The sequence below is a fragment of the Nannospalax galili genome, unplaced genomic scaffold (assembly GCF_000622305.1).
Source record: "Nannospalax galili isolate Female #2095 unplaced genomic scaffold, S.galili_v1.0 scaffold107, whole genome shotgun sequence".
In the NCBI taxonomy this organism is placed as follows: Eukaryota; Metazoa; Chordata; class Mammalia; order Rodentia; family Spalacidae; genus Nannospalax; species Nannospalax galili.
Window position 1 is genome coordinate 1,428,862 of NW_008358490.1, and position 15,335 is coordinate 1,444,196.

Genomic DNA, 15,335 nt, shown 5'->3' on the forward strand with positions numbered 1-15,335 from the left:
TAAACCACGGCCCACGGAGACCCTGCTTTCGCCGTCCTGCACCTCCCCTCGTGGCCCGGCAGCTGACGGATCTCGAACCCAGAGGGAGTGCACGGTAGATTGGGACGGAACCCGCCTGGGAGCGCAGCGATCAGTAGAGTTGCCAGCACCCAGTAGTCGTGGAGACCCACAGCAACGCGAAGAGCCAGGGACCCAAACAGCAGATACGGTGCGCGACCCGCCGCACCCCAGTGGCCTGCGGGAGACTGGCGCCACGCCCAGCAGCTGGCGCCCTGAGATCCTCGCGCACCCAGTTTTCAACTGATTAACTTAATACTTTCTTTCTCCCATCATATCTCCTGGGTGTCTATAATAGAGGTTTATTTATGTATCATTTTGCCAAACTAAAGAGGATGGATTAAAAACAACTCTTTGTCAGAAGCTGGGTCCAAAATTCAAGCCTCTTGCTTCCCAGAGGCCTGGGCCCCATCTGTTACAGACAGGCTGTATTGAAAGCCAGGAGTGGGATTCAGGATTGGTGTGCTCTGGGTGCCAAGAGAGCAAGTCTGTACAGCTCTGGAAAGCTCTGGACAGCTCTGGACGGTGCCTGGTTTCATGGCTTACCGCTCTTCATTTCCTACATACAGTCCTGTGTCCCAGGTCCTGGGTTTGGAACCCCTGAGACTCAAGAACCATATACACTGTCCTCCCGGAAGTGAGAGCTTCATACACAGAGGATTTATAACATGGTGTGATTGGCGCTATGGTGGGGAGGAGGCAGCAGGATGCCCAGAGGAGGGCAACAGGGGCTTTCATGTGAGGCTTCTCAGAGGAGGGCTCTGGGAGACACTGTTCTGTAGGAGCAGGTGACAGTGGATGAGGAAGATGAGACACACCAGCCTGGGTGGAGGTTGAGCAGCAGGCAGCTGCCCTGTGCTGTTTGGGGATATGTGAGTGAGTGGATGTGATGTGGCCTACAGTGTGTGACCGCGGCCTGGGGTGTGTGAAATGATTCTTCTATATTACTCTGTCCATATCAGCCTGGTGGTACTTCGAGGCCCACCTGGGCCCTGCAGGGCTGGACACACTGACAGGCACACTGTGGTATGGAGGCCCCACTGTTCCACTGAGGGCAGGGCTGGACACACAGGCAGGCAGGGGGTTGGATTTCTGTGGTGTGGGAGTCCTACTAGGGAAGGGCTGGCTGGCTGGTGTAGCCAGCCAGTGTCAGGATGAGCAAGATGGGTGCTATCTGTGCACAGACCCCTCTCACTATTGTCCCCAGCATCACCTGTACGGAGGAACGGGAAGCCCGGGCCTTGTTGAGCGTCCTCCTGCGTTCCCAGCGGTGGATGGAGTCCTGCACCTCTACACTCAGCTGTCTGGTCACTGTGATCTTGTCATAGTTCTTGATGTGCTCCAGGGCCCCGTAGGTGGTGGTCAGATAATAGGAACCTGTGGGGCCAAACCACAGTGAGGGAGGGGCTCTGAGCTTGCTAGTCCCACATACTGCTTCAACTGGCCCACTTGGCTCAGCCACCAGGGGGCGTCCACACTGTACAACCCGTTTTTTATTTTATTTATTTTTATTTTATGTGTATGCGTGTATTGCCTGAATGTAGGTAAGTGCACCTGCGTCGTGCAATGCCCGTGGAGGTCAGAAGAGGCTGTTGGATCCCCTGGGACTGGAGTTATGGATAGTTGTTAGCTGCCATGTGGGTGCTGGGATTCGAACCCAGGTCTTCTGCAAGAACAACCAGTGTTCTTAACTGCTGAGCCATCTCTCCAGCCCTGTGTACAACCTGTTTTAACCTGTGTTTTACAGTCTACCCCACTGCTCAACTTCTGAGCTCCCTTCAGGAAGAAAACAGAGAGAGAGAGAGAGAGAGAGAGAGAGAGAGAGAGAGAGAGTCATTATGTGGCCTAGAACATTTTATATAGGACCAGGCTGGCCTAGAATTCATAGAGATTCACCTGCCTCTGCCTTCTGAGATTAGAGGTGTGTGCTGCCACATCTGGCTAATTCATAGAGATTCACCTGCCTCTGCCTTCTGGGATTAGAGGTGTGTGCCACCACATTCTGGCTAAGGATATTTTTTCAATGTGGCCACATTGGGAAGAGGGATAAAGAGCTCCAGTGACTCTCCAAAGTCTGTCTTCCACACTTGGCATTTTTTAATATGATGTTCTAAAATAAGCATTTACAGGGGCTCAGCGGTTACGAGCACTGGTTTTTCTTGCAGAAGACCCAGGTTCAAATTCTAGTACCCACATGGTGGCTAACATTCATCCCTAACTCCAGTTCCAGAGGAATCCAACACCCTCTTCTGACCTTTGTGGGCACTGCATGACACAAGTACACTTACGTACATGCAGGCAATACACTCATACATACAAAATAAAATAAATAAGTAAAATATTTAAAATAAACATTTAATTTAAATTGAGGAGAGAGAAGAAACTGAGAGACATGGATGTTTGAGGTGGACAGAAGGTGCAGGGAGTCAGATGGGAGGGCATTGTGTCCTACCTGTGTTTTAAAGTGTTGAGCCCATGCATGTATTGTATGTTGTGCAAACAATTTTCAAAGACATACAGAAATTTTAGTTATTTCAGGCAGTTTTTAACTATTTTAAATAGTAAAAAATTGGATACAGTTCTCCATTAAAACATTTTTATTACACTTTTACTTCTTTATTTGGGTGTTTATTCCTATAACTTCTACAGCCAACATGAGTCAAGTTCACATCTTGGCCAGAAAGGATGGGGGTAAGATAAAGGGACTGTGGCCACAGGATCACACTACGGTACAGCATATAGAAATATGTCTCTCAACACTAACATGGAAACTTACTTGGTCCCTAATGGAAGAAGGACTAAAGCCATCCCGGCCCTCCCTTCCTCCCTTCTTTGTTAAGTTTGAAGTCCAAGTGGCCAGGAAACTCCCCTTGGTGCCTCCTGCTCTTGATGTGTCAAGAATCCTTGATCTGGTGGCACAGACCTGCGTCCTGCCCCTGGGGGTCCAGGCTGTGGTGTGAGGAGGGCAGTGCATAGTTGAGAATGCTTTATTTCTCAGTCACAGGGCAGAGCTGGGCACCCCGGAGAAGCCACTCACCTCCCTAACCCGGTTTCTTCATCTGAAAATCCCATAATGTGTTGTGAAAAATGTAATGAATCTGTGTGAGGGGCAGGATTTAGCCATGCGTGGATAATGCATGGTTGTTCATGACCCCAGGCGGTAGTTCTATAAGTTCTGGCCCTCTTAGGGTCAGTAGGAAGAAACTCCAAACCCTTGTTCCTGCTTTCTTGCCTGCTCAAGCCCTACACATCCAGCGTGGACCTTTTAGCCATTTTCTTTGATTGAGACTATGCAGTGCCGGCTATGACCACTAGATGGCAGAAAACACCACTGTGAGTTTTGGGGATATCTCAGCCAGTATGTGGTCTGTCCATTGACTGGAAAAACCCTCTGGTAAGATTAGCAGCTGTCCGCCAGCCTCGGGGAGGAGGCAAGAGCAAAGGGGTCTATGAGGGCACTCGTGAGAGAGCTTTGGATTCTGGGATTGCTCCAGCCAGGTAATTTCTCTTGAGATAGGGTGTGGGAGCGAGGGGTGGATCTAGAAAGGGGTAGAGTTCCACCAGCCTTCCTTTCACCTCACAGGAGGCCCCCTGATCTCTCCTGGTCCATATGCCTGATGGAAGACCATGGGACCCAGCCACCAGAGCTGTGCTAAATCACACCACACTGTATAGGCTGGAAGGGGCAGGAGGAACAGGTAGGAGGCATAGTGGCCACGGTGTGGACACCTGCACGGAGCTCCTTGCTCTTTTGCGCCTTCCCTGGGTTCCCAGGACTTTGAGGACATTGTCTCAGGGTGGCTGTCTCTTTCAGCGGGGTTTGGAGGTGCCTTCTCTCTGGGCATATCACACCTGCAGTTCACAGCTATGGCGGCAGATTTGGAAAACCAAGTGAAGAGAAGTTGCTAACTGCTCTGTGCCCAGGGCTTTCTTGAGTCACTGGGTCCCCTGCTGCCCAGCCTTTCACAGTCCACATGAGACTGGATGTTATGTGATCTTGTCTGCTTGTCTAAACCCCAGCTGGAACAAAACTCCATGAAAAACACTGCCCCTGGGTGCAAAGTAGAGGCTCAGTATCTTTTCAGTGAATGAGTAAAAAGGGGCCTTTGCCCAGGTTCCCATGTGAGGAGTTTTAGTCTTTTTCTTGTTGATACACAAGGGCCTTTTACATATTAAGGTCGTTGATTCTTGCTGTACTGATTTGTAGGATTGAAAACCTCTTGGTTTACTGTTAGTATCTTCTACCTGTGGTCATTTTGTCCCTTGGTGCTGGGATGGAACCCAGGACTGTGCACATAATAGGCTATCACTCTGCCACTGAGAAATCCATGCTTCCTCCCTTTCTGAGATTTTGTCTCTAGCCCTATGGCCATTGTTTGCATGGGAAAGTTTTAACATTTAGAGGTTGTGTATAGCAGTCCTAAGACCACAATGAAGATTCTAGGAGACCATTGGATGGGCTGGTGTCACTCTTAAGGGACCCTAAGAAATGGGGTGCCCAGGATTTGGGTTCATGACTTTTACTGTCTTCTAACCCTCTTATGTTCTTTCCTCTTAGTGTGATGCAGGCCGGTACTGATTGGAGGCCCTTGCCTACCTCCTTAGCTTCTGGGTGTTTCCATGGGCTTGAGTAAGCCCAAGAGGAAGCCCTGAGGAAGTGGAGGCCCAAAGTGTGGGTGAAAGGTGAGGTGCTTGCTCATTCTCATGAGGTTTTAGTCTTGTCTGTTTTGATCTGAAACCCAGTGTGTGACATGAATGAATTCAATGGATACACGGGTAGACGGATGGATGGATGGATGGATGGGTGGGTATGCAGGGGGTGAGTAAAGAGGTGGGCAGATGGCTGTAGAGATGAGTTGGTGAGTAGATAGGAGGGTTTATAGATAGATGGTTCATAGATAGATGGATGGACAGACTGGTAGGTGGATGAGCAGGTGGATGGGTAGATGAATGTGTGGATGGATGGACTGGTGAATGGATAAGTGGGCAGATGGGTAGATAAATGGATTGGAGAATGGACTGGTGGATGGAGAGATGGATAGGTACATAAATGGGTGGATAGCTGGGTAGATAGGTAGATAGACTGGTGAATGTATGTATGTATGAATGGATGGGAAGGTGAATGGATCAGTGGTTTAAAGGTAGGCAGACAGGTAGGTAGATGGATGGGTAGATGGTTTGTAGGTAGGTAAATGGGTAGATAAATGGATAGATGGATAAGTGGATGAATGGATGGACAGGTGGGTGATGGGTGGATGGACAGATGGGTGTATAGGTAGACAGATGAATAGATTGGTGGGCAGGAATGATGGATAGATGGATTGATGGACTAAACAAAGTTTGCTTCTCTTGAATTCCTGGACTTCCTAGAAGGCAAGTTGCTCCAACTGCAGGAAACATTTAACTAAAGAGGGAAAAGAGGTAGTTCAGGGTTCCACATCCACAAGCCAAAGCTGCACATCACAGCAAAGTTCGTGGCTTTCCCTGCTCCCCGAGCCATGAAGACCTCAAAGAAGCACTTACGTCAGACGTTCCACCCCAGAGATGGGTGGGCAGATGCAAACAAATGCAAAGAGGGTCAGCTGCTCTCAAGAACCACAAAGCCCAAAGGGGACACTCCTGCCTGGGAGACTAGCTCCATCCTTGAGGTGGCGGCCCAGAGGGCATGTGGGGCACCTCATCGTCCATAGTGGGGCTGCTGTATCTCAAGGGATTCTTGGTGGAGGAGTGGGTGAGGCCTTGGCCTGAGAAAATGGTGGGGAAGAGAACAGGGGAAGGGAAACTGAGGGTGGGGTGTAGCAAATCACACCCTCCTTCATCTAACCAAGGAGCGCAGGGCCCCTGACATCTCAGTTACTTCCTTCTATGGACAGAGGTCTTGACCAGGGCTGGACAAGAGGGGCCTAGAGTCCCAAGAGGCTAATCTAAGAACTGCTTCTTTCTCCTGTCACACTTGTGTGGACACTGCCTGCTGTGTTAGCCTAACCATTTACACTACCAACTCCTGTTGCACTCTCCAGGAGGAATTGTGCTCCGTTTTTAAATTTGAAGGCTCCTGCTCGCCCTTCAATGCCCAGCTGTTATTAACTCCTCCAGGTACCCTCCATGACTACACTCTGTTTGGGTAGCATGTTCCCAGTCCTTCTGAACTTTCCACCATCCCAGCTCTCAGTAGGCAACGGTGACATTCTCCTCCCAGCCCCTCTGTCCTTCTGGCTGGTGTGGGGTGCACAGGTGCATGTATGTTCCTAGGGCTTGCTGGGTTACCTGGCTTGGGAGTGGGCAATGGGCCTGGGTGGCTTGGAGATGGTGGTAGGTGTAGGGATGGTGGTGACTCACCCTCCCCAAGCTGCAAGGCAGGGTCCATGAGCTCCATCATGTACTCCACATTGAGAAGCATCTCAGTGAGGTTGCTGCGGGCCAGCACATACATGAGCACGGGCAGGAAGTCGTCGGCCCCATAGGGCTTCCCTGCAAGGAGACCAGGATGAAGGCTATGACAGCCAGGCCCCTGTGATCTGCTCCTCACCCAGGATGGGAGGCCACCCTGGAAGAAGAAAGTTCCTGCACCCTCATGAGTCAACAGTGTGGACCCTGACGACTCTAGGATCAGCCTCCTGGTGGGCCTGGTTGGGAAGAAGGAACCAAGAAAGAGCTCTGGGCTGTGGTGACAAGAAGACCCTGGCTCCTTGCCCTTTCCTGGCTCCTCCCTGTGGCCTCTCCGGGTTGCTTGCTGAACCATCAAGTTCACATCGCACTTAATTCACAGGCTCACCGCTGCTGTAAGTGTGCCTTCAGGGAAGGCTTCCCTCCCCATTTGCACAGAAGTCCCCCTTAGTCCCCCTGCAAGCCTGATTTCCCACCACGGCCCATGGCCCCATAATCTCACTGTTTGAGACTGACTACTGCCCCCAAGATCTATCCCTGCCTGTAAGATCTAGCACTGCCTCTAAGACCCACCACTGCCCCTGGGACCCATCAATGTCCTCCAGGACCAACCATAGCCCTGAGACCCACCACTACCCTGAGACCTACCACTGTCCCCGAGATCCACCATTGCCTCCAAGATCTGCCACTGCCGGCAGACCACCCTGACCCCCATATGTGTTCTCAGTGGACTGCAGGGTCAGGGTCAAGGTCACAGGACTGGAGTTTGCCATAGTGTTATACAGTGTTACACAGTGTTATACTGACAGCCACTTCATAATAGTCTCTCAAATGGAAAACCAGAAACAGAAACTGACCTATAGTGTTGGCCAATTTCCATGATGTAACTGTCTCCACAGTAGCCAATTTTAAGCTGCAGACATGAACAAGGAGTTGGAAAAAGAGAGGCTTCATTTGCTCACCTGAGCTGGTATGTGTGGGCTCTAGCATACCAATGGCCTTAGATGCAACAGGTTTAACCTCATGGGCAGGACAAGGTTCAGAGCTGGGAGGCCTGTGCTCAAAGTCCTGTGCTGGTCACTGGTGGGACTAGATCTGGGTCTTTTTTCCTGATGTAGGCAAGGAGTGTGTCCACAGGCAGTGTGGCCTGATGGGTGCTCAAAGACCAGCGCCAATTTTGAGCACAGTTGGAGTGCATCAGCACAGGCTGTGCACAACAGGCCTCAGGCAGTGCCCCCTGGGGTGCTGGGCATGGCTGTAAAATGATTCTCCTGTGATCCAAACATCTGGCTTGTGTGAACACCTGGCTGGTGTGAGCACCTGGCTTGCGTGGATCAGAGCTCACACTCTGTCAGTGGAATCTGTGTTTCTTAGTGGCTTTACCTTCTGTCTCTTCCAGCTCCATCTGCTTACCATCTGTGGGCATACCAGTGAGCTGATCATACTACCAAGAGCTGGCAGGGGCCTTCTGAGCATTTCATGGGCTGGGGGGCTTTGGAGAAGGGAGCTGGAGACACGGCTCAGCAGTTAAGAGCACTGGCTGCTCTTCCAGAGGACTCAGGTTCAATTCCCAGCACCCACATGGCAGCTAACAATCACCCATAGCTCCAGTTCCAGGGGATCTAACACCCCCTTCTGGTCTCTTTGGGGCATTGCACACACATGATGCATTTACATATATGTATGCAAAACACTCATACACATAAATAAAAATTAAAAAATATTTTTAAAAATCCCATGCAGAACTCTGTATGTGAAACAGGTCTGTCGGGGCTGTTGGAGGTAAGGCTGGTCTGGGGTTCGTTTGTCTGTGTTCCATTTAGAGGGCCACCAGGATGCCTCATGGAACCCAGCATGGAATCCACAATGTGGTTCCTAGGTAGATAGAACAGGGTGGGGAGTGAGGTTCCCAAGATTCATCAAGATTGACATATCAAAGAAACCGATGGCAGAAGAAGGCTGGAAACCCCTCCCACTGCAGGCTACCAAGCCCAGTGATTTCCAAATACAGAGGGGGGCACTATGTAAATGACCTATGCTCCGGACCTCAGGGCCTTGAACCTTGAACCTTTCCCAGTTTTCTGGCCCACTTGCCTTTTTCTTTTTTTCTTTTTATTATTTTTATTTTATGTATGAGTGTATTGCCTGTATGATGTAAGTGCACCTGTGCCATGCAATGTCCGCAGAGGTCGGAAGACAGCACCAGATCCCCTGGAACTGGAGTTACAGATGGTTGTTAGCCACCATGTGGGTGCTCTTAACCTCTGAGCCATCACTTTGGCCCCTCCTCACCTTTTTCTTAGGAAACTATATTTCTAATGCTATCCATGTGTCCCTGGTCCAGTTCTTTGCTCCAGTACAAGAACCTGAAAGTTTCAGTGGGTGCTCTCTGGACTCTGATCCCTGCCTGTAATAGTTTAGTTTCCCCATTCCCAGCAATGTGGTGGGCACAGTGACCCCTGCACTCCACCATCAAAACACGTAGCCTGAAAATGGGAAAACTCAAGCCAGGGGATAACCCCAAAGTCCCTGGCTATCTGGAGACTTCCCAGAGACTGTTTGACCCAGGTACCCACATGCTGCCCATGCAGAAGCCCCACAAGTCTACTATCCAAAGCTAGGGTGCAGAAGTAAGGTTCAGACCCAGCACAGGGGGTAGGGGGGCGGGTGCTCCCTCCTTCCCAGTGAAGATGCTAAGGCCCCAAGTGGGGCAGCCCAAGATGGAGTTAAGAGCCCCTGGGCTCCCGTTCCAGTGTTTAGCCTTGATTGAAGGGGAACCTGCTGTCCCTTGATAAGACCCCCACTGGCTTCTGGTGGGAGAACTTTGCATCAGCCCAGACCCTGGCCCAAGCCTTTTAGCTCACAGCCTCTGGCCTGGACTGCCTAAACCAGTGGAGGATGCAAGCCTCAGGTCCTACTGGCTCTATTCTGTCCTCCCCTCTCCCTGCTGTATCTGACACCACCCACCATGGTCACACTGCCTTCTTTCTTCCTCTCTCCTCATAGCTGTCCAGTCCCTGTTCTCAGGGCAAACTTTCAGTAGCTGAATTCATGGTTAGCAATGCTCACAGTGTCTGCATGGTCCTCCCTGTGACTAGCTTTGTAAAAGAATTAAGGCAGTCTTGGCCGGGTGTGGTGGTGCACACCTTTAATCGCAGCACTTGGGAGGCAGAGGCAGGTGGATCTCTGTGAGGTCGAGGCCAGCCTGGCTACATAGTGAGTTCCAGGCCAGCTGGGGCTACAGGGAGACCCTGTCTCAAAAAACAAACAAACAAACAAACAAACAAACAAAAAGCCAGTATTTAGGCAACTGGATTAGAGAGAACGGAACTACCCTGTTTCTACCGGAGCTGTGTGGCCTCCCTGATAATGCCTCAGCAACATCAGCAGAGCCCTTTGTCTTGATTTTGAGTCCTGAAAGGCCCATGAGAAATGATCCCCCAGTTAGAAACAGTCACAGGTCAGAGATGTAGTTAGCAAGTATGAGGTGCGGCTAATGCGCTAACCACAGTCCACCTGATCCCATGTACACCTCATGCAGGAGGACATTGAGGCTGGTTCCTTCATCTCCTGGGCAGTCAGCAGAAGAAGCAACAGAGCCTGGAAGGACTTCTGGGTCTGGACCTCCATGTCTGTCCCACTCAGACCGCAGGCCAGCATCTGCTCTTTCTGAGACAGCCCTAGCAAAGGGCTCTGGGGGCTCTGTGTCCTTTCTGGCTTGTTCGAGTTGCATTGCTTCTCTCCCACATGCATGCAGGACACCCCAGGCTGCCATACCTGCTGCTCTGAGATGATCCTGGCTTGTTTTCCACTGGCTACAAGGGGGCCCTAACGTTCGTCTTCGTGTTGTTGCTGTCAGATCTACTGGGTGCCCTTCTGGGGCTCTGGGCCTCTGGGGCTGACTGCCACACTCTCCTAAGGCTCTGATTCTGGAGGCTGCTTACTGTTGTTGTCTTCCATCTTTGGAAGGAGAGATTCAGTTGTGTTCACAGCCTGGTGCTGTTTCCTGGTCTGCAGACTGCATAGGATCCCTGACCTCCAAAGAAAACCTTTCCCAATACTCTTGCTTCTGACCATACTTCCACCATGACAACACAGACAATGTGTGGTTCTAACTCTGGGTGGCACCTGCCCTCTGGGATCTCTATTCATTTCTCAGTGCTAGGACACAAATGTACTTAACACCAAAATGTACTTTCAATCTAGACCTGCAGCCTGTGCCAGGCCCATAAGGGAAGCTGGCTAGTGCTAAAGGATTCTGCTTCAGGCCCCAGTGCCACACCAGCAGCTGCTTTCTGTTGGAGCAATTGGCCTGCTCATCCCTAAGGGATAGGGAGAGGAAGAGGAGCCTTGTCAACCAGTTCTAGTATTGTACTTGCTGGTGCTGGGCACCAGGGTCTCCAATTACAAAAAGATGTTTCTAATATCCACAAGTATCTGAGAATGCCTCTGGCCCACTAGGAACTTGAATTTTCCTTTCTAAAGAAGCCTCTTCACATGAGGAAATGGAGCCTTGAGGGGTTAAGTGAATCATTCACAAAAGAAGTGACAGACCAGGAATTTGAATCAAGGTCTGGGAGGTCACAGTAGTGACACTGTCCCCTCTCTGTTACCGTCGTTGGCATGTGCGAGCTACACAGGTCGTTCATACTACCAGGGCATTTGGCTAAAGGGCTGATTGGGAGATGAACTCCAGCCAGCATTTTATTCATTGTGGTGCACAGGTCCCTTTTCCCGTGTGCCTACAGGAGTGTTGTGGTAAGCTGATAACAAATGGGCCTGGCGCTCTTCCTCTATCCCTACAGATCCTCTGTGTGCACATTGTGACATGGAAACTCTTTTTACTCAGAGTGTTTCCTTACCCCTTGAATCTGGGTTCATCTCATAACTAAACAAGCCAGTGGAAAGGGTTAGAATGACATGGTGTCAGTATAGGCCAGGCCTCAACAGGCTTTGTTCACTGCCCTGGACCCCAGCTGGCCATGTGCACAAGCCTGGGCCAACATGTGAGAGGCTGAGGACCTCATGGCCCTGAGGTCCATCCAGATAGCCCACAACCAGGCACCTACCAACAGATAGGCCTGGCCATCTCCCACCAGCCACTCCAGCTGACAATGGGCAAGCCCAGGAAAGCCTGGCAGACTGACCAAACAATAGAATTGCCTAGCTGATCTGTGGTCCAGTCAGCTACCAGATCAGCTACCTGATGTCACAGGCCAAACTTGTCCCTTCAAGTTCATACATGCTAAAGAGCCAATGTTTAGTGCCTAAGAAGGTGACCTTTTTTGGAAGTGGGGCCACTGTAGATGTGATTGGTCAAGACGAAATCACACTGGAGCAGGGCGGTCATGATCCACTATAGCCCACGTCCTCATTAGAGGGAAATGTGGACATAGCACATGGGAGGTGGCTGGGTGCAGACACTGTGGGATGCCCAGGGAATGCCTCCCGCCCTTGTCCTCCCCTGGTTCTGCAGGAGGGTCCTGTCCCCCATACCTGGGTTGCCGAGGGCCATGGAGTCATAGATGATCTTGCATGTCTTCAGCAAGATGGAGATCTTCTTCCCTGGTGAGTAGGCCTTGTGCATGTTGGTCAGCTTCTGCAGGATCTTCTCCATGACGGCCACCTCAGGCACACTGGTGGTCACACCCAGGTCAGTGGTGGTGGTAGCCAGGATCACCAGCTGGTTGTCCTTCAGCTGCTGCAGAGAGCCATCCCGGGTGTGGATCTCTAACAGGCTGCAGTTGATGGCCTCCTTCAGGGGCTTTAGGACGCACTTGTACAAGGCCGACTCCACAATGGCCTCTGTGGGGTGAGACCTCAGGGTGAGGAAGGCAGCTGCAGGGGCCCAGCAGCATAGCACTGGCCCAAGAGCCTCTGGGGACTAAAATCACTGGTCATTCCAATGTAGTGTTTTTCCCAGGGTTGGGCACAGAACCTGCCTACAAACACATTCTTTGGAAGACACAGACATATTTTCGTTGTACAGTATACAACCTAGGCAGCTGTGTGCTGTGGGCCTTTGGTGCCCGGCAAATGCTTGGTGGAACTATTATTGATGCCTCTTGTACTTCCCAAACCCAGATGACTCTAGTCTCAAAACAGGGGTCTATTCAGAACCTGACTTCTCATCACTCTCACGGCTACCACCAGCCTAGGCTGGTCAGGCTGCCACCATGTTGACTCTTGCCTGATTTATATCAATAGCTTCTTGCCCCGACCCTTGTCTGTTCTTCACATAGAACCAGTGCCATCCTGTCATGACACGGGGACATTTCTGGGCTCAGACACCTGCCACAATCCTCAGGTCTTCTCCTCTGGCTGATACTTTCTCTAGCTTTTCTATGCTGCTCCTCCAGCCTGCCAGGCCTGCCTGTGTCCCAGGGCTTTGCACCTGCTCTCATTGCCTCACAGCTATTCACATGGTTTACCCTTTACCATTCAAATGTTTTCTGAGATCTGATCAACCTGTAGGTGGGGAGTTAGTGAGCTTTGATCTCATGATAAGTGCTTCTCTAAGGATAAATAGCTTAGGCTGTGATGGGGCAGGTGGAGGCTAAGCAAAGCTTTGAAATTCTATCTGTTCAGTACCACCATGATGCCAGGTGTTCTGGGTGACAGAAGGAAACATTCTCAGGAAGCTGTGTTGGCCCTATCCCATCTCTAGAGAGGGTCTTGGCTATTAGCCCAACAAGGCAAGGCTGGACAACTCTTCCCTGCCATATAAGTCTGAGTTGGGGGCCACTTCTGGCTGTCCTGTGCCTCCCTACGTCCCTTCACCTAGAGAATGTACACTTCCTGTCTCAGCCAACTCTTAATCCATCCCTCAGAGCCCAAAGAGCACTGACCTGGAGGCAGAGATTTCTACCTCGGGCTGCCCTGAACTCCTGTATAACCTTGCCTGTGGTTCTTCCCTTTCAACAGCAGACTGTTTTCCACATTTGCAGAATGTGAGGGCTGTCATGTCCTTAGGTCCCAAGTGTCTGAGAGCATGGGGTCTCCTGTAGCCAACCGTGCCTGGCCTGTGTATCAGCTACTTCTTGTGCCTATTTCCCTGATAAGCCAGAAGCACACCAAGAGTCCTCCTGCCTTCTGTGCCTGAGGTTCTGCCCAGCTCATTGCACACAGGGCAGAGTGGGTGGTTCAAAAAGCAGGCACATGTCTGGTCTGAGCTTGGGTCTCCCACTGGACTGTGTCCTTCTGACCTAATTGCTGGGCCTCTGTGCACCATGGTTGAAAGGCTTCTGTCCACTGATGGGGCCTCTCCTGCCATCTGCAGTGCCAGCACTCCCAGTCCTTGGTGATCCAGCTCAGCAGCCATGTTCTCCCTGCCTGAAACCTCTGCCCACACTCAAGCCCATGGCAGGCTCTGGGGGCACCATACCACATTACACAAGTCTAGTGCCCGTCGGCATCCTGAAAAAGTGTCCTTGGAGACCCCAGGGGGTGTCTGTGTCCTGCCAGCTGGCCACCCTGGGGTTACTGTCATCCCATTGCTTCTGACAAGGCCCACCTGGCAGTGGTTTCCTTTGCTTTGTTCAGGATTACCTGTACTGGTGGGATGGTTTCTACCTACTGCTTCATTGACAGGATGTAGAATCACCTTGGAGACCAGTCTTCTGGTATGTCTGTGAGGGAGTTTCTAGATTAGGTTAACTGAGGTGGGAAGACATACTCTGAATGCCCATTGGATGGACTGAGTCCCAGACTTTATAAGAGGGAGAATGCGAGCTGAGCATCAGCATTCAAGTCTGCTTCCTGTGGACCAATGTGAGCAGCTGCCTTATTCTCCAGCTGCCATGCCTTCCCCACTGTGATGGACTGTATCCTCAAACTCTGAGCAATACCCTTTTATCAGGTATTTTGTCATAGCAGTGAGAAAGGTAAGTAATACAGCTGGCCCTGCCCTGTCCTCCTGCTGAACCAGTCCCAGCTCATAATCCCCTCCTCTGAGCCCTGCACACACCCTCTGGGATCCATCACCTCCAGGTCAAATTCTCAGCCTGACTTTCACAGCCTGACCTGAGTGGCCCCATCATCCTCCTGCCGCATCTCTCACCTCTCTACCTACCTCTACAGCATCATCTCTGCCAGGAAGAATCTTCTCTACAGCTCAACCCCCTCTCACTTCTGCTTAGGCCACAGCTATTATCTTTCTCTGTTCTGGCAGGCACGGCTAACCACAACTTCCTCTGGGCTGCTTGAGCTGTCTATGTCCTTCCACACCCTCCTTTTCTGTATTCTGCCTGGAGCTCTGCCCTGAGCATGATCTCATGGTTGTTTGTGTGTTGTTGGGTTCCAGTCCACACACTCCCCAGAGCTACAGACTCAGTCTCAGTGGCCTCCACACATTCCTGTCTAGATGTCCAATGAGGACATCTGTCCCACACTAGCTCCCTGCCTCTCATAAGCCATATGAAGCCAACCAGGCCTGCACCTACTTCCATGGACCAGATCTGTGCTTACTGTGCCACCTGTGCCACCCCCCAACCCTGCCCTAGGCACACCTCACTATGACAGTAGCCTAGCACACCTCTGTCTCTCTGCTCCTGCTGGGCTCAAGGGCCAGAGCCATGCTGAACATGCTAGAGGTCCCAGCACTCCTGCCTTGAACCTGCCATAGCTTATGTCCCTTGCAGAAATGCCAAGTCTTGGGAGCCATGGTGCTGTGCCCTGCCTCCTCCAGACCTTACTTTCTGCTTGCTCTCTATTCATGTCACCTCACTTTATAGCTTCCTGGCTTTCTTGTAGATTGCCTGTCACTTGTCAGAACATGAGGTCCCTCAGGGCACACGGGACTTGTGATTCCCCTTGCTCCTGTGTGTTTTCCACTATAGCAGCTGAGGAGGAGCTGGAAACACACTGCTCTGACTAGCAACTTATGCAACTTC

At 51.2% G+C, this 15,335-nt stretch overlaps 1 protein-coding gene across 1 annotated transcript in view; it reads right to left on the reverse strand.

Annotated features, from left to right (window-relative positions):
• The window catches only part of Rin3 (Ras and Rab interactor 3), a 114,482-nt gene that overhangs the window by 5,192 nt on the left and 93,955 nt on the right, over nucleotides 1-15,335 (reverse strand). The window contains exons 7-9 of the mRNA XM_008821721.3: nucleotides 11,941-12,249; nucleotides 6,397-6,528; nucleotides 1,271-1,434 (exon numbers count right to left, since the gene is read on the reverse strand). Of these exons, the coding sequence (XP_008819943.2) occupies nucleotides 1,271-1,434; nucleotides 6,397-6,528; nucleotides 11,941-12,249 (605 nt within the window). The remainder of the gene's footprint in view (nucleotides 1-1,270; nucleotides 1,435-6,396; nucleotides 6,529-11,940; nucleotides 12,250-15,335) is intronic.